The sequence below is a fragment of the Amblyomma maculatum genome, chromosome 6 (assembly GCF_055883805.1).
Source record: "Amblyomma maculatum isolate TAMU_Amacu chromosome 6, ASM5588380v1, whole genome shotgun sequence".
NCBI classification, from domain to species: Eukaryota; Metazoa; Arthropoda; class Arachnida; order Ixodida; family Ixodidae; genus Amblyomma; species Amblyomma maculatum.
The window spans coordinates 66,559,302-66,580,903 of NC_139349.1; the positions used below are offsets into that span (position 1 = coordinate 66,559,302).

Genomic DNA, 21,602 nt, shown 5'->3' on the forward strand with positions numbered 1-21,602 from the left:
CTCTAAAACATCCTTATACCCACTCAGGCTTAAGAAGACGAGGTGGGGTCACGTGAAGAATATTACCTTATCCCCATTCAGAGGCTGAAGGAGAAGTCGTGAAGCCTCGTGACGAGCTCGAGATAATTTCCCGATAACAAGCTTTGAAGTTGAAGCCCGGAAAGTAGAGCTTCTGCTCTAAAACTGAAAAGAACGCTCAAGTATCCTGCAGCGTCGATGCAATAGCACTATCATGTGGACATTGTTGCTAGGTAATGATTTGTATTAGTCATTAATAGTGCTAATTAGTAGGGTTTAGTAGTAGTGTTAAGTCACAAAAGGTTATGTATAAGTACTATCGCTATTAAGGCTGGTACCCTTTAAATGTTATGGGATTATAAGCGAATGCACACCGGCTTTGCTTCATGCATTCAAAGTTCCTGCTGGTGTGGTCGTTGCTTACAGTTAGGCATAATATCCCTCTTGTCTGTTTGCTTTTTTTTTTATTCTACCCTATCAATATTGCCTGTCGCGGATCAGTGGCTCCAAGGACATGCGGCAATTTCTGCGGCTGGAAATCATAGTTTACTTCCATTTCCAGCATTATTAATAAGCAACGTATACACGGACTCGCTTTACGAATTGTAGCTACCAGTACTCACCTAGTAACGTGGAGGTAGAAAAGTGTTTAACTTATACTGATAGCCACGCAGAGAGTTCAGGAATGGAAACGGCAGGTGTAACGAGAGACAGGAAGCGTGCAGAATGGGTCAGGGAACAAACACCAGTTAATGATATCACAGTCGAAATCAAGATGGAGAAACAGGCATGGGCAGTGCATGCAGTACGAAGGCAGGAATGGTCCCTACGGTAAGGAAAAGAAAACGTAGCTGGGGAAGACAGGAAGTTAGTTGGGTGGATGAGAGAACAGGAGGTTTTCCTTGATTGTGTGAGTGCGGCTGGAACTGGAGGGCTACAAGAGAGGCATCTCCCTTGCAGAGGGTGTAGTCAGGCTGATGATGATGATGACGACACGGACACACATGCACAGTCAGCTCGTAGATGCGCAGTGTGCGAAGCCCAATAAGGACGCCTCTGCCACGGATTCTTGGTTGTATTTCACTTTATTGACAGAACATTCACAAAATCCACAAGAATGAATTGCTCTCCTTGTATATTCCAAATGCCAAGAGAAATTATTTGCAGCAGTGGCAAACTGTTCGTCGGCTGTGCCAGTATTGCGAGACCACGTCACTTCCGGTGTTTGGCCAGGATCCCTCGTTTCTGCTCGACGCAACCGCTAGGAGCGGCGAAGCTACACAAGTAATTAGTGTGCGTGAGAGAAAGACTGTTCTGGTCAAGTTGTAAACAGAATGATGAGGAATATCGCTGACTTGTCTTGCTACGCCCGAAACGAATAGAAATGCTTGCCTTTCTGTAAAGTGGTCGTTCAAATATTTAAGCGCCTTTCCACGCTTAAGCAAATAATGCCGATGTATGCGACTTCGTGCCGCTGTAGCGTTGAAGTCTGACCTCTTATGCTAATTAAATTCAGCAATTTGTTTAGAATGCTTTGCAAACTTAGAGGCACTTTGGTGTGGCGACTGTGGCAGTTTAAGCATCGCCATAGGAATTACACATAAAGGCCATAACTGCAAATAATTTCGGTCACAGAAACTTGGAATGTACAACCACACACTTCACCAAGGTTCGAAATCAAAGAATGAAAAAAAAAAAAAAAAAAAAAGGACAAACCATTTAGGAGTCCTAGACGCTGTATACTTTGAAAACGAGCTGCCTGTGCCTTTAGAGAGTAGATTAAGATTTTGTTTTTTTCTCAAGATGGTCTTTTTTTCTGGAGTCATTTTTCGCGTTAGCAGATGGTCTCTCCCGTGTAGCTGATGTGCACACTAACTTCAGCTAGCGGCACTTCATGACAACTGGCTCGTCTAGTCTTTCTTATCTTAGCAATCAATAACAATATTTAAATAGATGGCAGTATTGGTTACAAGAGCTTGGTGAGAGTTTTAACGCTCAGAAATGAAAACTGAAGAAGACATTTCAGAACCCATTCGCAACTTTTCAAAGTACAGTAAACTAGAACACTTGGCATTTTATTAACTTTAAAATGCCTAGCATTGTAGTTCATCGCACCATAAACATCCCACTGCCTCTTCGGGCGCGACACGCTAAACAGGTGCTATAAGCCTACAACAACTTCTCAACACGCAAGTGAAGGTGACCGGGATTTTCTTTAAAGTGAATCACGCTCTTTCTCTGCTCCTTGGTGCAATAAATACTCGAGCAGAGACAGAGTCACTCAAGACATATTTCGTACACTAATACACGTCACTTCTTCTTTCTCTTTTATGTCCGCAGAGTAGCAGTAGAGTTCAAGGGCGACAATTAAATCCTGTTTAGCCAAGCCCACTTTCAGCCTATTTGTTATTGATTATCTGCACGATGGCAGTATCAAACACCGCTGCACATTCTTCGCAACAATAACTGCCCTCGTTCTAACGCCCACTTTATTTAGCTTCTTTCAGCGGCGCATTTATTCGAAACACAAAAAAGTGCTCATGCTGTTAATGAAGCAAAATCAATTTGTACAGAGCTCTATGGAAAACAAGTGTGCAAGAAAATGAGGACAGTGATTGTTGTAAAAGAAATGCTAGCCGATAGAACATTGATGCGATGCTCCCTGTGTCGTAAATGTTGTGAGGAAAAGAGTTAATGGGGGTGTAACCAATCCTTTCACTGTGGGGTGTAAGCTAGCCGAAAACTCTCAAAAAGGTGCGGGCGAGTTAGAAATGCCCTTTAGCTGATCTGAACTAGGAGGAAACCTGCAGTCATCTCTTTGCAGACTCCTATGGCTGACGTGATCCCACATAGGTGACCTAAGTTTTTCAACTATGGTCAACTCCGATGCGAATTTGTAACGTAGAAAGTTGGCCTACGCCGCTTATTGGAAAAACTGGTCTCATAATAGAACACCACTGCTACCCGCAAAAGTAGTCGCGTCTTAGCTGCTGTCAAGCCACCTACGCCTAGAAATCCTTTCTCTTCACACTCTCAGGGTAAGCGATACCAGCAAAGAAAAAACACATTCATAAAAGCAGATATTCCTTGACATCTAGGAACACAGAAGCTGATGATGAAATCAATGGATATAAGAGAAGAAGAAAAAAGATAAACTTGTGCTACATATATGCTTTCTTTTTACAGCGTCGTAGAACAAGCTATACAAAACAAATATGACGAGAACATGCATTCCACTAGAGAAAAAATTGTAGGAGGGGAAACGCATAACGAAGAACAAAAATAAAGAAAGAACAAGCGCGTGGTAATTGTAACCGTAAATTGGACAGAATACAAGACAGCACAAAAACAACTGATATCAGCAAGTATTGACAAGATAGTATTGTACAGTAAGGCGACAATTTAATAGCCTCTAAGCGACCGCCGGTACAGACCTTTGTAAAGGGCAGCATAGAGCACAGCCTAGAATGTTCAGAAAGGGCCTTTTGTGTCCCATTTAAGCTTTAAAGCAATAATTTAAGTTCTGGAACATATTATATATGTAGTGTAGCAACTGACTCGCAATTGCAAATGTGCTACTTTTAAAGCTTGAGCCATTTGTTACATCTTGAGTTTCCTGTACCCTCGAAAAGGGGAACCGGTATACAGTCTGAAGGAAACAAGAACAAGACTTTCTAAAGGCCATTCTAACGGTTTGCTCAAGACCAGCAAGAGCGTGGAAGAATCCTTGAGGTTTAAAAATTACTATATGTTTGCTTGTACACCGTGCAAGTGTCCCAAGAAAGAAATAAGACTAAGTTTGGATATTAATCCGCACAATGTAGAGCATTAATAGGTAGCTGTGCAGATAGGATAAGAGGAAAAAAACTAAGTAATATGCAATGAATAGCCACGCTTACAGTTCCTTTCATTCTTCGGTCATTTCGCACCTCAGCTGCTCGGATACCTCCATCACTACATACCTACTCCATGGATAAAAGCTGCTAAGAGAGAGTCTTAGAAACAGTTCCAAGTGTATTGCAGACTATGAAGCGCCATAGGTTGAGTGCCGTTAAGAGTCTGTAAGGGATACGTGGGGTGGCAACTGTTGGTACTCGAGAGCAAGGATGTGGAGCAGCAAATAATGAACGCACACAAAAACACACCGCGAACAGCAGAGCTCCCACCTTACCACGTGACTTCTTGAGAGGGAGGGGGAAGCAAAATGAATATAATAATTATAATAATAATAATAGTCATCTTAGTCATCACTGTAATAAAATAAAACAACGCGTGTCCATCGCGTGAGGAAGAAGTTCGTTGGTCGACGGGCGCTTTCATGTCAGACATAGTCCACGGGTGGCAAAAGAAAAACTATTCGGCTCATGGCGATCGACGTGTTCAGCAGAAAAAAATGGACAGCAGGGCCACGGTGACGCATCCGACCATGTGCGGACTGAACAGTGTGGCCCGGGTGGCCGAGTTGCCGTTTCCGCTATCCTTTATCTCCTCTTGTAAGGCATCTGGAAATATGGAAAAAGAATGGTCAACTATTTTTTATTTTTTGCCAGCACGTATTCTATGAGTGGTTTCCAAGATCTTGTTAATAGCGGCATGTCAGGCATGCCGAACGTGCTTTTGTTACCATACGCTGCGAAACAAGGATGTTGGTGAAAGAATGCTTGACAGGTGTCGCTAATGTTGGCATCAGACACCACAAAAACGATTTATTGCACATTTTCTGCCTCGTTTCAAACGAAAAACTATCTAACGGGTCAAATATCTGGACGTAACATCCTTCGGTTCGTTTTTTCGATCCTCCAATCAGCTTTTTTATTTTCTTTCTTTCTTTTTTTCATGTAGAGCGGTGGCAGTTTTGGTGGTCTCTGTGCGAGTGGTAATGATGAAAGAATTGCCACAGACTCAGCATGACATACTTTTGTTGGGGCATTCAAAGATGCACACTTTGTACGCAACATGAATGTAGAATTTGCGCAGGACATGAATGATGAGTCGGCAAAGTCAGGCAGCGAAAGTTTTGCGACACATATATTTTTTCCCCTGTTCCGATCACTCCTGAAAGTGTTGACACCTTGCAGTAACAGTTGCTTATTCTGTGCCAAAGATTTGTGACAACAAAAAAAAGGAGTGTATCTTCCTTTGGCTTTAAGACACCATCAAATCTGTGGTAATATTGTGCACAGGATAGGATTAAAGACTAGTCTATTCTGGAATGACAGTCGCATATTTTATCTCCAGTGTGTGTCATACAATCACTTATTAACAGTGAATGGCTTTATCAGCACCTTCAGGCCAACTAAGTATATCTAGCATTAATAAGATGTAATAAATAGGAAGGAACTGTACAACACCATTTTCACTCTTTAATAATCTAATTTTCTTACCGAAACTTGCATGAAACATTAATAGAACAGAAAGAAGAAAAAGCATGTGAAAGAAATGATGCCAATGAGTCATGCACAATGACAAAGTGCAATAGGCATATAAAGGTCATGCTTCGGGCACAGACTGGCATGCTAGGACATGAACCAAAAGAAAAATCTTTCAGGGTCACTACCAGGGTCATTAGCTTGAAGACCAGTTTCAACCTCCTCGCTGGCTTTGGTACTCAATGGCTTTTTAGGGAGGGCTGCATTGGGTGGAAATCATAAATGAGCAACTGCTGTATACCACCATGCAGCAAAATAATAACAATATCAATTTCTACTGCAACACAAGAGAAAAAATGGGAACGGTAAGTACCGCTCCAGTGGTACGAGCACCAACACACAAAACGAGAGCTGGGCAATAGTTAGCAGTCAGGAGGCCAAGCAAAAAGTGTCACTGGCTTAGCAAAGCATGAGAACTACTAAAAACGGCTTAAGGCATAAAATCCAACATCCTTTTAATCACCCTCAACTTTCTGTTATAAGCATGTCAATAACGGCATGTGTCTAATACGAATGCACCAGAACATTTCTTGGCGCCTTGTCTTCAAACGGCCTTAGCTGACCAAATAAATTCAAAGAAACATTGAGGCCCTTGAAAGAAGTCACGTAAATGGTTGCATTTAAAAAAAAAAATAGGAAGCCCGATTGTCTCTTAATAGCGGAGTGTGTGAGTTCCAGTGTCTCCTAATTTACCAAGGAATGCCAAAAACTTTGTGCAAAACATGCTTCACGTTCATTCAAAAATGTTTTCTTCAGAATCGTCAAAATAATTGGTATTCGGAAAGCACCTCGAAAATTATTTCGTATATTTCCTTTTCGACTTGAAAGGGTATGCATTTCCCCGTTTTTGATGTCTTCGTGGTAAAAAAAAAAAAATCTTTATTTTGTGAAAGCCTTCCGTAAATCTGCTACAAGCAACAATGGCAAAAAAAAAAAAAAGTATACATATCGACACCTAATTACATTATGCGTTGGCAATGCGAGAGCATTACACGCTGTTGATGATGCCTTTACATAAAGTTTTGTGTCATGCTTTGATGGTTGCGCTTGCGGACTCATACACGCCTGTCTACACACTACCAGACATCTCTTCCAGTCAGCTAGCTGTTGGTGCGATGTTTTCCCGGAGGTGTCTAGAGGTGGCAACAGATGCTGAATTAAGACACATCGGCATTGTCACCTCCTATCAGCCGATGTTGCTTCCTTGAAACCAATTAACGAATTTTATTGTAGACGCTGCCACACGCCGCGTTTTTTTTCTATGTGGCTTTTCTTGCTACAGCATGAATGAGAAACTGCTCTGGAGAAATGCGCAAGACTGAGCGTTGTTGCTGCACACGCTATATCGCGCACCACTTGTAGAGATTTCACACTGCGGAAATTGCGATAGCAGCTGCGTTGTTTACGACATTGTGTAGCAAGCTGCGCATGCTCTTTTATTTTTTAAAGGCGAAAACCTTTATAGGTTAATGGTGAAAATCTCGTTGCGCGAGATTTGTCCGCGAGCTCTGTCAGCGAGATTCCGTAAGTGACAGATACTGTGGCTTCCCTTTCCTGTGAACCAATTGTAGAACGCCGGTGAACTCTGATGTGCTCAACGGAACGCTGGTTGTGTTCGACAAGAGGCGCGCGATGTATAGTGTGCATCAGCAATGCTCGGGCTTTTGCATTTCTCAACTGAAGATTCACCAATGCTTTCGGAACTTTTTCCTTTTCTTTTCACTTTCTGATCACTTTCATTCGTTTATTCGGCTCACTCATGTCGAAGTACGTCCACTTTATGTTTTGTAACGTTTCGAACTTGCGTCACATCCCGACGTCGACATAACTATGCGTCCCTATTCCAGCGTCATCAAGGTGACGTGATCGGAAGTGAGGTACCACGCGACCGGAAGATGGGTATCATGTGATCACTGAACGTCGTCATTATTCCTTTTGGCTATTTCGACGTCTAATTGTTTTAATTGGCTCTAATTAACTAACTAATGACTCCACATACACCAAACGTTTTTTTTTTCCTGGCGACATTTTTTCTTCCTCTGTCGAGTACAACCATTCGCTTTTTCCTATCACCGCTCATTTCGACGCAATCCTGCGGACAAAATTCTGGTGACAAACTCCTCAAACATAGCCGCTTCATGCTTACGCAGTAATGAAGAAATATAGCATATAGCGCGGTCCGCGATACGTTACTGCGATACGCCGCCGCGCATTTCATTAAGCATGCCCGTAGATGGATCGGTGGATCATAAGAGCGTCCCCTCTGAAACGGGGTGGTGGCAGTTTCTACCACGTTTTTTTTTTTCTATATATTGAACGCTGACACAAACCCCTAAAACTATTTCGTCATTTTTGTTATTAATATTTTTTATTTATACACTTATGTAATCTTCCTGCTTTCAGCCACCAATCTTCTATAGCCTAGTGCTAACTTGCACCGCAGATTCATTCATCCGACCGCTTGTATCTCTAAACCCCAAGGCTTCATGGAGAGTGACTGCGCTTGCATCGAGATTCGGATGGGTACCATTTCATTAAAGTATAAGATGCTCAGTTGTTTCTACGAATTTACCACCCACTGCACATGTGTCATCTTTTTGGTTTTCTTGCAGCTGCGTGTTCTAAGGCACCCAGATCTAGATTCAAAAAGGATAGGGCACATGTCTATTGAGATCATAATAGAACTAACTCTTCCTGACCTGCCTTTTCCAGTTTCGATATATATTCTACCGTCGGCTTCTATTCCATAGTACTTATCAAATTATGCTTTCTATGTTTTTTACCTGCTGTTTAACGCTCTTTATTTCTCCGTGCTTCTGCCCTCAATACTTCCTGGTTAGTTTTATAATTGTTTTCCGCCATTTTCACTCAACGTCGATTAGTTATAGGTACCTAAATAGTTTAGCTGCCCACTTGTTGCTGTCCATTTTCCTGATGTCTGTCCGCCCGCTACGAAGGGACTTGTTCATAGAGTGTCATCATCATCATCAGCACACAGACCCGCCGCATCGGAACCAATCAGCGCGTCAGCACCTGCTGTGTGCGGTAGCGGGTCACGGTGACGGATCGTGCTATGCCAATCTTTTAATTTACATCATAGCGCGATCTGCTACCGTGATATGCTTCAGCGGCACCGCACTCAGCATGTGCAGGTCGCCTTTACGGTGCACGATGATACCACATGCTGCGCGGTGGCTTGCGTGCCGGCCGCGCCGGTACACTCGGGACCAGATGCGGTAGCGGATCACGATAGCCGATTGCGCTATGCTAAAACTCTCCACTATCGAAGAAGCAACTTTTCGTTTCAGCATGTCTGCCTCGATTGTAAAAGCGCAAAGAGCGCGGTGTAGTTCCGTGTCTCTCTCCTTCATTGTCTGCGTCCTCTCATTTTTCGTTACTGGCACAATCCATAACGGCTACAGCATGCGCAGATATTATCGTTTGTGCCTTGTCTGAGTGCCCTGCAAGAAAAAAAAAAGAGCGTCTAACGTTTCCAATAATTTGAATCATTTCTTCTTGACCCTTCAAAGCGTTATTTTACATAATACTTGCAGCACTTATGTTGTTGAACAGGCGGTCCAGACGAGAACACACTGTCGTAAACTACCTCTCAACAGGTGTTAAGTGTTCCAGATGTCCTGTAAATGACACGGACAAGAATTGTATTCATTTTATTGGATTCCTCGAATATGTTGACCTTGTTGTGATGTCTTAATTTGTATTCTGCTGAGTCTTTTACTAGCGCCCTTAGGCTCCAGTCGAGAGATATTATCATAATGTATCACACTATATATCGTAATGCCTGCGTCTATCACTTTCATCATGACCCTCTGGTTCTGTATTCCAAGTTTGCGTCTTTTTCAGAAAAGTCATTATATCCCTGAACGTCGAGTCATCTGACTGGCGGAACAGGAAGTGGAACTGATTTTCGGTTCTGGTGTTTTCACCAGTCACGCGGGGTTAGGGATATAACGACGACGCAAAACTCGAAATACGGACCCTGCTGTGGTCAGTCTTATTTTCCTACAATCGTTTTTCTTTTCTGCAGCACATGAATACCTTCATCCGGCCTTTATAACGTGACTTGAAGGCTCCGCTATAAAATCAGACATCGGCGTTCTCGGCATCGACTTTGTGAGCGGAAGACCACAAGCATGCCTTTGGAAGTTACGTGGTAGTAGTTTTCAGGTGAGATGGCTGAGTTTGCAGCTTCTTGGATAGTTAATTTGAGATGAAAATGTTGCAGTTGAACCCACCGGGACACTTGAATACCGAGTCATACACTCATTATTATCCATAGATGCATGTAAACACGTTTGTACGCCTTGTATGTGTCGGGTGGTATTTCACATAACGTTCTATGGAGTGTGTGGCATAATGAGGACACAAATTAGGGGATAAGTAATTAAGGGGTAACAAAGTACATGTACACGACCAATGATTCCCTAGGGGAGCTGCAGACTGCAGCCTTCAATGCTGTAGCCAAAGCGAAGTCTTCCCTAATTTTTGTTTTCTTTATGATATACGCTGATTTTAGGCCGCGCATAGCGCATGGCCTCAACCTCTGCTATTTTGTTTATACACTGCTTTTTATCAAGATCTGACTGCTGTGCAAATTGAAAGGTCGCTTTGTGCAGGCGGGTTTCTGACTACGTGTGTACAACTTCGAGCTTGGACGTTGCCCTGTAGCTGCCAGGCTTTCTCGCTAGGTTCGGCTTCCTGATGAAGGCTGCGTTGTATCTACGTGCTTTCCAACTCGGGTAAAAAGCTTGCAGTATTTGTATGGAGGACCTCTGCGCGTTAAGTGCGACCTGAAAAGAGCACTTGCACGTTTGTTAAAAGGCAGTCCAATTAGTGCTGCTTCGTTCCTTCCTTCAGCGATGGTGACAAAACTGAATGCGTTATAACTTGGGATGTGGCGTCACTGGCACTAAGAGAAATTATAATTTACGTTGTTTCCAATTATCTTGGCCACTATCCCTGTAAAGACGCGCTAAGCACCAAATATGTCACTGGGCTGATCTTACGGGAAGCTATTTTGCTGAAATATATGGTTATCAAAAGGCCAGAAGCTCCATGCATCAAATTTCGCTGCAACGTGGCATTCGCAAAGCCCCATTAACACACTTCGCTGAATAGATCTAGGGGCAGTAAACTTTGGTCGGCTACTAGTGTTGTGAGGTGGCGACTTCGCCCTCATAGTGTAAAGGGTGAAACCATTCTGTCTCTAGAATTAGGCGAACCAGTGCATGGCATACGATGCCATGAACCACTGATTTCACGATTGTCATTCACTGAAAAGGAAAATGTTAGTTACCCTGCTCGTAGGGTCTCATTCAATCCCGGATATGCCAAGGCCCTAACCCTAAGATTTCCTTCAAAACCCGAACCCTTAAAGAAAAGAAAAAAAAAAAAAGAGAGACGCGCATGGCACCGTTTGGAAAGCTACCTATAATTAGCCGATAGTTTCGACATATCAGTTCGACCATGCTCACCGAATGCCGTGGTGAAGTCAAACTTGGTGAGGCTGCTCATGCCCATGTCGTTAATGGCAACAGCGCGCGCTTCGTATCGAGTCTGTGGCTCGAGGCTGGTTATCAGGTAGGTCGCGGAGTACTTCGATCCCATCTTCTGGGCGTCGTGGCTCCGGCTTCGCGGGATCGTGATGTTCCGCCATTCGTCGATATCTTGGGCGTGCTGTCAAGAGAAGACACCATTCCAATAGGCAGTTTAAGAATAGGGCCTGAGCAGATAGGAGGATGGTATAACCGCACCTAGTCGCACTCTTCACCCTTTCATCTTAGCATTCTGCGCATGCGCGTTGGTGCCCGAATCTTCCTATACCGCTAAATGATATGGTTACCCTGTTCTAAAGCTCACTAATACGGCTGTAAACGCAAGCGTCGATTTCTACATAAAAGTTAAGTGTGGCCCTAAATTACGAAAGTAAGAAAAGACAATTTGCAGTGCGGTTGCATAGTGGTTAAAGAAAAATTGCGGAACAAGTGAAGAGGTTTGTTTGAGTGCAGCATATTAATTAGTTGCAATAATAAATAAATCATTAATATAGTTTAAACGTCACCACGTATGTCAAAAATATTTATGTCGCAGAAGCATTTAATAACTGTTAATATGAACATTGTTTTAAAGGTTGCTTGCAGTATGATATCCTCAAACAGCTCGAGAAGGCATTTAAATGTTATGATCACTTTCCGAGGTATATGCGTTCTTTACTATGAGGTCTTATATTTTCGTAACCTAGGCTAACTAAGCCTAGGCCGCAAGAAGATGGAACCGAGACTGAAACTGAACTCTTTGATAGAAAGCAGTACTTTGCAACGCATTGGTGACGTCTCAAACATTAGAAAGAGAACCCTCAGACATGTGTTGAAATGCAGCAGCAAACACAGAGAACAATGACACTGTTAACGAAGTGCTTACCATTACCAAAAATAGCCGCGAATTGTTCGTTCAGCAAGCGCGCCGCGGGTGCCAAAGGGTAAGTAACGGTCGTAGAAAGTGCGCCAACTGAAGCCACCACGTATGCGATAAAGGAGCTGCCAATAAAATTTACAACCGAAGTGCCAGACGCTGCAAGATTACAACACTTGTCGTAAATAGCCGGTATTAAGACCGGAACATTGATGAAGACTTCCTGACCACGCGCGCAAAGGTAAGAAAAAACGCCCAAGGCAGAATAAACCATAGTTACAGTACTGGTAGTGTGTTAGAAATGCCCGACCTGACACAACTGCCAACATACTCCAATTTTGGGCCGATGGTTTGTGCTGCCTAGGGTCCTTTTCAGCCGAAAACAATAAAAGGAAGTGACCGGGCATAGTCCCTGCACAACTGAAAAGTGGTAGTGTGGTTCCATCCATATCAACGGTTGAATCAAAATGATGCCATAATGGTGACGTGTACAAAGAAATATTGCATTTCGTACAATGCAGCGGAGCGTACCTTTTCGGCGCGGACATAGATGATGAACTTGCTGATGGGGTACGGAGCCACGGATGAGAGCGAGATGTGGTAGGCGGTCGTGTTAGGGCCCTCAATGCCCATAACCACTGGCTTGGTCGGCGCAGCTGCGTAGAGAGAAAAGCATCGGAAACACTTTCGGGTTAGACAAATGGCACAGGCTCCCCTCGTCCCACTGACCTCCATTCGTCTGTTTATGAGAATTGTATACCTCCAGAGCACGCTGGCTAACAATACTGTTTCTCCGTAAAAACAATAATTCATAGTGATGGCTGAAGGGGGCATGAAAGACCACAGCAAGCGCACCAACGATCAGCATTCCATTACTCGCCAGCTCGCCGTAAAAAAAGATTGTAAGCTATATATAATAACACTGAACACACCAGCAATCAAAACTGGTGCTCCTTATCAAGCCCCGATTATGCCTCGCCGCGCTCGCCCACCTCGCGTCACTTCGGCGCGCCCAACGAGACGGCTTGCCCAGGGAGCCTTTTTCTACGTCAGTGGGGCAGGAGAGCTAAGAACGCGCGGCCAGGTTTTATCTTAGTCGGTTGCGAGGAGCAATATTTGAAATTTATTTTTAAATTACAGGATTCATGCAAAGCTTTTAAATTTGAGTTTATTCCACATAAAGACCACCTTTACATATTGTCACGGACAACTTTACATATTGTTTTGCATTAGAATATCACCATCACAGCCTTTTCATGGTTCACTGAATAGCTTCAAGAGCTATTTGAGAATTCTGATTAAGTGCGAAGTTCAGGTGTGGGTCGGCGGTAGGTCATGTGATTTATGCATTCAGTATGACTACTATTACTGGGGCCACGGGAAAGTTTTTACAGTTCCGCCTAAAAGGAGGACCTCGCACTAAATCTGTCCCACGTTATCATCATGCGACCCAGTATACCTGGTCGCACAGCAGTGGAATTGTTTCACAGAAGCGTCTTGGAATGACTACTAAACCGAAATTATTTCAGACGTATCTCCGGGTATTCTGTTTACTCGTCCATGATGGGACAGTTGCATTTTAGAAGAGTTCAGAGTATTCCTCCCTTTCGCACGATTAGAACGGTGAGGTTCTGTAGGTGTGCCGGGGTTCTAGCTCGACTTTGCTAAAGCGCGATGCGTCCTTTAAGCTCAAGATAACACAACGCGTAAGCGCAGTAATTCAGCCAACATGCCCCAAGAGTGCATGTTTTAACATTAATATGGTTAGTAACACAAGGCACGTAACATCAAAAAACATCCATTCCTTGATGTGGCGCGAAAGGCACGTTCAGGCGTCAATTGTGAAATTTGACTGCTAGGCCAGTTATCTTTATTATGAGTAAGATTTTATGCATTTTAAGATAAAGGCGTTTTCCATCATCTACGTTTAGTCCAGTTCAGCGCTAGCCACCTGTAATTATTGTAGTATCATTGCAGCAACGCAAATCCTTTATAACGAGTGTTGCAGCTTCTGCAGTTAATATTTGCTGCGCGCAGGTAGGTTTTACGGCTACCGGAAACAGTACTCGATGCATTGCTGCTCTTCATATCTAAACTTTCGTCTCTGAAAGTGGGCTTTCATGCTCAGCACGCTATGGTCGGAATAGAGCCTGGTCATCCATGTAAGTATGCCCTGAATTCAGCCAGTTTGGCGAGTAAATGTCCGCTCGTTCTGGCTCACGGGTGGTGGAGAGCTACTAAATATAGGGTCGGTACCTTGCAGTTCGACAGTGTCCGCGGTGACGCCGAACTTGTTCTTGGACTCGCACGTGTAGTTCCCGTAGTCTCGCTCGGTGACGTGCTTGAAACGGGCCGTATAGTGGTTGCCAGCCGTGTAGAGGGACACGGACTCTCCGTGCATCAGCCACGAGCCATCGTTGCGCAACCAGCGAGTCGTGCTGGGCGTATCCGAGTGCGTCACGCACAGGAGCTCGGCGTTCAGGCTGCCGCCCACGCCCGACGACCACTGCAGCGACGTCTTCACCGTCGGTTTGCCTGCGAACACGCCCCCCGCCGCGTACAGTTGTGTATAGTGTCCGCTGTCGCCGTCACACCTGCGGCACACGCCTCAGTATGCGCAATCGGTGCACACCCACTTTACCTGTGTATGCAGATAGTGTAACGACAAGCACACCGTCTCGTGTTATGTTTCTGCAGGTACTTAGTGGCTACATTGTGCATAGATTCAATGTAAACAACTCCCATTGTGCAGGTATCATTACGTCGCCATATCTTGCGTTCTTTCTATAGCTTCTTTTATATTACTGTAGGTGGTGCATCATAACGTGCAAGCCAGACTCTCCACTCAACGTGTCTCTCTCCCTGCCATTAACGTTGACGATATCGTTCCCTGTTGCATTCACATGGTCGCCCTCCGCTTGCTGTTTTCATTGCGTGTTTCAGGAGGGTACTGAGTTACTTGTGAGACGCTGTGACATTACAACGCGTTCAGATTTTCTAAATGCTTCAAACTTCTTCAGGGTAGACTGAAAGCTAACCATCTTTACACGACTTCCTTTCTCGTTCATTTGGATTCGTTTTTATAGGATTTAACGTCTCAAAGCGACTCAAGCTATGGGGGTAGCTATAGAGAAAGGCTGCCGAAATTTCGACCATCTTTGTTTCTTTAAAGTGCACTGACATTGCACAGCACAGGGACGCCTTGCTTTTTGTCCTTATTGAATAACGGCCATTACGGCCAGGATCGAACCCGAGTTCTTGGGTTCAGCATCAGAGCACCCTAACCACTGAGCCACCGCGGCGGGGCGCCTACCTTAATGGGAATAAATTAATAAATGGGCCACATTTTCGCATAGAGGCGTAGTTTTGTCTGTGACGCAAAACACCTTGAAAAGACTGGCCCAGCGTTTTTTTATCATTCTGCCCTTTTTTGGGTGCATTCTAAAGTAATATTTAGCCATTTGCAATTGGGCTTTAACACCAATTTAATAGGGCATTGTATTAGGCCCGCTGTTGATGAATGTGTTGGTGAAATGGAATAGCGGCCATTTGCTGGCCATGCAATGCTATAAAAGCATACAAAAATCAAGAGAACTGAAACGTCTTTTCTTTGTCCTTTATCGGATCCGTGGATCTCCCGGCAAAACATCCGTTCATAATAAGCGTGTCTACTCCTTTATTCACTAATTTGCTAACTCCTTCAATCAACTGCCTCTGTTATTCCTTCTTATCTCGGCACTGACTGACTTCCTTAGTGAACACGTTATGCAATCGGATTTTCGCACGGCAGCTACTGTGGCTCCTTATGGCTGCGCCCATCTCTCATGCTAGCATTTCGGGCAGCTTACAGATACAGCAAATTGCAGGTATTGTAACTGAACAGGAATACATTGTTAGCATGCAACCGGCAATTATAACCTAGCTGTAAGCGAGAATGATGCTGTCGCTTCACTTCAAGCAAGACGAATCATCAGAACAACACATTTGCGAAATTTTATGCTGCATAATAATAACTGCGTCATTTGATAGCGACTAACTCCTTCACTCGCGTCACTTTTAGAGCGCAGCTCTTTGGCGTCCGTTCCTGCGTTTCGCGTCGTCGTCGCCGTCGCCGTTGTCCCTCGTAACCAGCTCCGCAGCCGGGGCAGCGCGCTCTCCTGCCGCCACCGTTCGCCGCTGCGCCGCTCTCTCTCAGCTCGGCTATCGTAAACTCGTATTCTCAACCGCGAGGCCAAAGAAATAATGCTGTCACTCGCACAGTGGGGAGCTCTTCTTACCGAGAACTTTCACGGTGATGTAGGCTACGACAGGTTTGCCATAGCCGTTCGACGCGGTGCACTCGTAAGTTCCCGAGTGCTTCGAGTCGGCGGCTTCGACGTCCATGCGGTTGTCTTGGACCAGCTTGTTCACGTCAATGGAAGAGTCGTTCTGCACACGAAGGGGGAAGAAGGCAGACGGATGTTGTTGAAAAAAGAAATCTAGGCGGCTCACTAAAGCTTGTGCAATTATTGGCAGATTATTTTCTGTTTCCTTTCATAAATGAATGTATTACGTACTACAGGGTAAGAAGCTCGTCGACAGCCAATCAAAAATCAAGCACAGCGTTCAGTATTAACATGATCACTGTAAGGAACACACACTCAGTAGAGCCAATCTTTTGGATTTACTTGAATGTTATACAAGTCAGTGGGGTTCAAGATACCAAAACTGAGAAAAGCACACGCATGCAAAAAACGCTGCGCATCTCCGCAAAAAAGACATTCCAGCTCTAAGAGAAAAGCTTTAGCGATGCTTTTTCCGTTGACAGAATCGTACGCCGAGCTTCTACTACTACTCTAGCGGGCAGTCTAACTAGCACTCAAGACAAGACCATTCTTCACTATCCTTAACCTGTTATAGTGTTCCTTTTTTTCTCTCTCTCTCTTTTTTTTTTTTTTTCAGAGCGGTTTCGTCATTTTCGACGAAAATTTCAGTACCTTGAAGATCGCTGGTCTGCAACTCAGCTTCTGTGCGGATAAAACGCATGGGTCAATGTGCCTTCGACCCCACGTCGGGCGTTCTTCGGTCAAACTGACCTTGCATGTTGAAAACTAGATCATCGTGATGAACATGAGAAAAAGAAAATGGCATGGGGGTTGCTTCCTATTTATTTCATTGCATTTTAAGCACGATCTTTTATCTCTGCGGAAAGGCTTCTACGTTAATTTTATCGGCTCCCCGGCTTCTCATTTCATTTTATTCATATTTAAAAGCTATGAGGGGGTGGTGTGGGGGGGTGGGGGGTATTAAATTAATAAGAGTTAGAGGTAAGGTTTTTTTGGTGAGCTAGTTTATTCATGACTATAGTATACGTGTTGAATTGATGAAGTCAGAAGAGAGATGATACGAAGGATTGGACAGGGGCGCAACTTCCACCTTTAACATGAAGTTGGGAGACGTTCCGCCCCTTTTCTGTCGTTTACATTTAAATACTCCTCTGTATTCGTCAAAAAAAAAAAGGGCATACATATACAATATACTGCAAGAATGAGAAGACGTTCATCCTGCGCGTTATACTAATTCTGGCTGTGATATTAGTTTCGTGCTTTCTTTACACAAGCTTCTTTGAAACCTGATGGCGCCTTGTATAACATGCTGTGACATTGATAAACCATAAGACTACACAGTCGGTCCACGGGCGAAAAGCCAGCTTTGCTAGTTAGGCCTACCGTTCTAATAAATTTGTGGAGATAGTTTATGGAGATAGTCTATCAAGCGCGTCAGGTGGCTAGGTCGAAAACCTTTTACTCTTATTTAGCTATAATTTACTAGCTAAATGCTCCAACGTAATGATAGCGTATCGCGGTCTAGCACTTTAAGAGGCGTCGAAGCAGAAACATACTGCCAAGCGGGCAATGCTTTCTAAGCCAGCCGCACTAGCTCACACGAACGTCGCTTATTGCCCATGACACACAAGCGCACATGAGACCAAGTGCCAAAAGAAACAAACAAATTGGAGACTTTAACGCTTGCAGCGCTCCTTCGGACAGGCGCCATGTCGAAAAAACGACGATATCAACGTTCGTCATGCTGCAAAAAAAAAAAAAAAAAAGTTCGAGTTGAAAGCGCAGCAGAGCATCGGCTCACATATGCTGCAACGCAAAAGACGATGAAGCGTAGCGTTGAAAACGCAAGCCATTGTGTGCCTACTAAATTCCGCTATAAGGGCACTGCATCTTATAGGACAGCATGTAAAAAGAAAAAGCGGTGAACATAGCCTTCCCCTCGCACGAACCCGCATCAGGCACACTTAAAATGTAGCGGATCGGACAGGGTGCCTCAGTTTCTCGTTTTGGCTGAAAGATGCTGATCAACATGGGGGATTCTAGAGATGTTCTTGGTCAATGTATACTTGTTACAATGAAAGCTGAGCATGAGTCAGTATTCAGATATTATTCCTCCCTATTCCCCAGAGGCACAAAATACCCAGATGCAAGAAATATAATAAAATAAAAAATAAATAACAATATAAGTCTCAACGTGGACAGTAAGGCTGGCAGGTGTCGCTGAAGAGGAGGACGCCAACAATACGGTATAGGCAGTAAAAATGAACTGTATCATTACTGTGCCTCACAATAAATCCCTACGCCCTGGGGGAGGGGGGGGGGATGAATAAAACTGTCGCCATAAACAATGTCAAACTCAAAATATGAACAAAAAAAGCAGGAAGAAAAGAAACATTTCGCGCAAAAGAAAATATCATGAAAAAAGAAAACGGAGGAGGATTACGGCGGCGGGAAAACAGCGCTCTACATTCATGGGCACGTGCACTACGAAGCAGGTCTCTGGCCAAGGAAGGCGCAACGAGGGCTCCGCCCACAGCGGCGGCAAACCGCAATGAGTGAACACAACAACCCGCGTCTCTTCATGCCACCGCAAGAGATGACACGGCTCACACGGCGCACACAAGTTTCTTGTGAGTGGACGGAGGCACACATTGCAGAAAGACACACACACCACGACGCCTCGCACTTGGGAGGCAAGGTCACGCGCAGGCTGCATCGGTTCCGCACAAGAAAGGGGGAAAAAAAGAAATCTGCCAGGGAGGTTTCGGGGACAGCAGTAGGATGTGAGAAGAGCCGGCCACAACAGGCAGCAAGATTCTATAGCGGGTAGCAAGTCTGCTGGCACACTCGTACTACGTGATTGTTGCTTTTCGCGCTCTTAGAGGCAAAGGCCACTTACGGACCTCGACGACCGTGCCACATTTGAGGTGCTGATATGATCCTGTAAACATTCGGAAACAACATCCACACATTTAACAGGACGATCGCAACAGGACGGGACGGACGAAAAGGCTCTCTGTTATGTCTGCTTCTGGGCTAGTTTTCTTTACTATATGTATTGTACTTGGAAGACTATGAACGGGGCCAAGTTCGACAGAGAAAAGTACACACGCACACATTTCCATCTCAAGCACACGAACAGCGCTTTCGGTGGTATACGTAACCCTGAATTAGACATATACCTATATATCATATAGAGGTGTGTGGTAACGTAGCGTGGTCCTCTTAAACTGTGAGCCTGCATAATAGGGCTCCCTGAATGTCATAAATCAAGATGCGTATATAGCACCAAGTGTCGCTGGCCCATATTTCTGTGTTGAAATAAGAAATTGGCGGCTTAATGTTTTTGTATATATTCGAAGATACACGGACACAAAGTAACTTAACTGTGCAACACAAACAAACAAATAGTAAAATACCGCGCAGGCAGAGAGCAAGGAGTCACAAACTCAACATAAACAATATAACACAGAAAGAAGCCAGAGCAACACGAAGACGTAGCGAGAGTACAAGCTACACGTCGAGCAGGGAAAGAAGGAGTCTAGGAGCATTGCCAGAAATCGAGGCGCTAGTTTAATTAGCCTGCGCATAATTCAGCGATGTGCGACCGCTTTAGCTGGTCGTAGTTCACACCGATATTGACGGCGGGCGTCAGAGATGTATTTTAAATGCTCATCCGCCTTGTCATTGTATGGAGTTGTCCTCTCAGAAATATCCCGCATTAAACTCAACTGACTGACCGAACAATACAGATAGTACTCATCGAGGATATGTTTTGTTTTCTTTCTATTTAGCATATGTTAAAAATGCATTATAGCAACGCGGACGACCTTTGAGACGTCAAACAGGCGACGGCTGAAAAGTCGCGCAACTTCATTTTGCAACGTCAACCAACACCTGCTGGATACGTCATGCTATGCAGCAAATAGGCTTTCGGTCACGCAACTTCTGGCGGTATTGATATTGCGATGACTGCTATTCTCATGCTGAAGGACTTGCGATGGCCCCAAGTAGAGGGCAAAGGCTATCGTAAAAAGAAGAAAAGTCGAAATAGAAAAACAGGAAAGGAGAGGAGGTGCTCCAGGCAATGCGTCGCAACTGTGCACGAAACAGAACACCCATGCTGGCAGAACTATACGGCCACAGCAGCCGATCACATACCGAAAGATGACCGGGCTTTTGCCCGTTACCGTAAGCGTGATTCGCGAGGCGCGTACATAGATCAAGCAAACACAAAAAAAGCTACACAAAACAACAGCAGCAGAGAACGACATAAGGAAAATGGCTGCGCACGGTAGCCCGACGCTGGCTCATTCATATTCGTAACACAGGAAGATACGCTCTGCACGCGCACCTTCCTTCGGCTAAGCGTGAGACGCGGTTGCCTCACGCCTTACTATGCGGCTTGCACAGGGCGAGCTATAGCATTCAGGGAAGCTGTGGCAAGAAATAAAGTACGAAAGAGGCAAAAAAAAAAGAGAAAAATAGAGAGGGAGAGAGAAATGGGAGCGAGGGTGTGTCGCTTACCATGTGTCGCCACGTGATAGTGGAGTCAGGCTTTCCGCTCGCCGTGCAGCCGATATACAGAGGCTCGCCTTTCATTACTGTCACCTCGCCGCTTTCTGGGATCGTCGACACCTTGGGAGGTCCTGCATGTCACCGCGAGCATGACGCGGGTTAGGAAGAAACCCGGCCCGGGCGAGTACGGCGAGTATAGACTTCATGCCACGTTCCTCTTCGAGCCCTCCGAAGGCCGTGATGGAGAGCCGCGCATGTTACGTCCTAAATGCGAAATCCGTGGCAGCTGTTGCGTACGTGATTTGAATTTCCCAAAATGTCGAAAAAACGTCGCTGCGGCTGCCATCGATTAGCAATCAAGTATTTAAAAAGCGGTTTCCTTCGCGTGTTTTAAGTGACTAGTAAAGTAGCGGATTAAACGCAGTACCAATGTGAGAACTGCTAGCAAACAAACACGGGGCACCTAACGGCACCAAACAGGCACCAAACGTTTCTGGGGTCGTAAAAAATTCGCGTTCCCCACTCGAAACAGCGACAGAACAGTGCCAAAAATGCGACATAATGCTTGTCGTTTTGGCGTGACTAGACATTTTTAAGTCGTTCTGTAATCTTTTTTTATGTGGTACTGTTTTAAGTCTCAAGGTTAAATTGCTTTATCAGTCCACTTCACGCTATAGGCAGTGCCGTATAAAGAGCTCCTTAAGCATCTCCAAACAGAACAGTACCTCATCCAAACTAGGTTAACAATTACTGGTCACACAACGCGAAGATGCACGAAATGAATATTTTTCTTATACTCTACTGTATTCAAACACAAATTCTGGCGTTTTTCAGAACCATATCTCGTAAGGGATTCAACTCCTGAGCTTTCATTTGAACA

At 44.6% G+C, this 21,602-nt stretch overlaps 1 protein-coding gene across 3 annotated transcripts in view; it reads right to left on the bottom strand.

Moving 5' to 3' along the window:
* Positions 1–1,084: 1,084 nt before the first annotated feature.
* The window catches only part of LOC146185921 (limbic system-associated membrane protein-like), a 203,660-nt gene continuing 183,142 nt past the window's right edge, over positions 1,085–21,602 (bottom strand). For 2 of the 3 annotated variants that reach the window (XM_084606852.1, XM_084606851.1), the window contains exons 4-10: positions 20,732–20,853; positions 16,157–16,307; positions 14,136–14,414; positions 12,411–12,535; positions 10,943–11,144; positions 5,576–5,647; positions 1,085–4,520 (exon numbers count right to left, since the gene is read on the bottom strand). In XM_084606852.1, coding sequence (XP_084462978.1) covers positions 4,399–4,520; positions 5,576–5,647; positions 10,943–11,144; positions 12,411–12,535; positions 14,136–14,414; positions 16,157–16,307; positions 20,732–20,853 — 1,073 coding nt within the window. In that variant the 3' untranslated portion in view covers positions 1,085–4,398. The remainder of the gene's footprint in view (positions 4,521–5,575; positions 5,648–10,942; positions 11,145–12,410; positions 12,536–14,135; positions 14,415–16,156; positions 16,308–20,731; positions 20,854–21,602) is intronic. The other variant, XM_084606853.1, reaches the window with a different exon arrangement.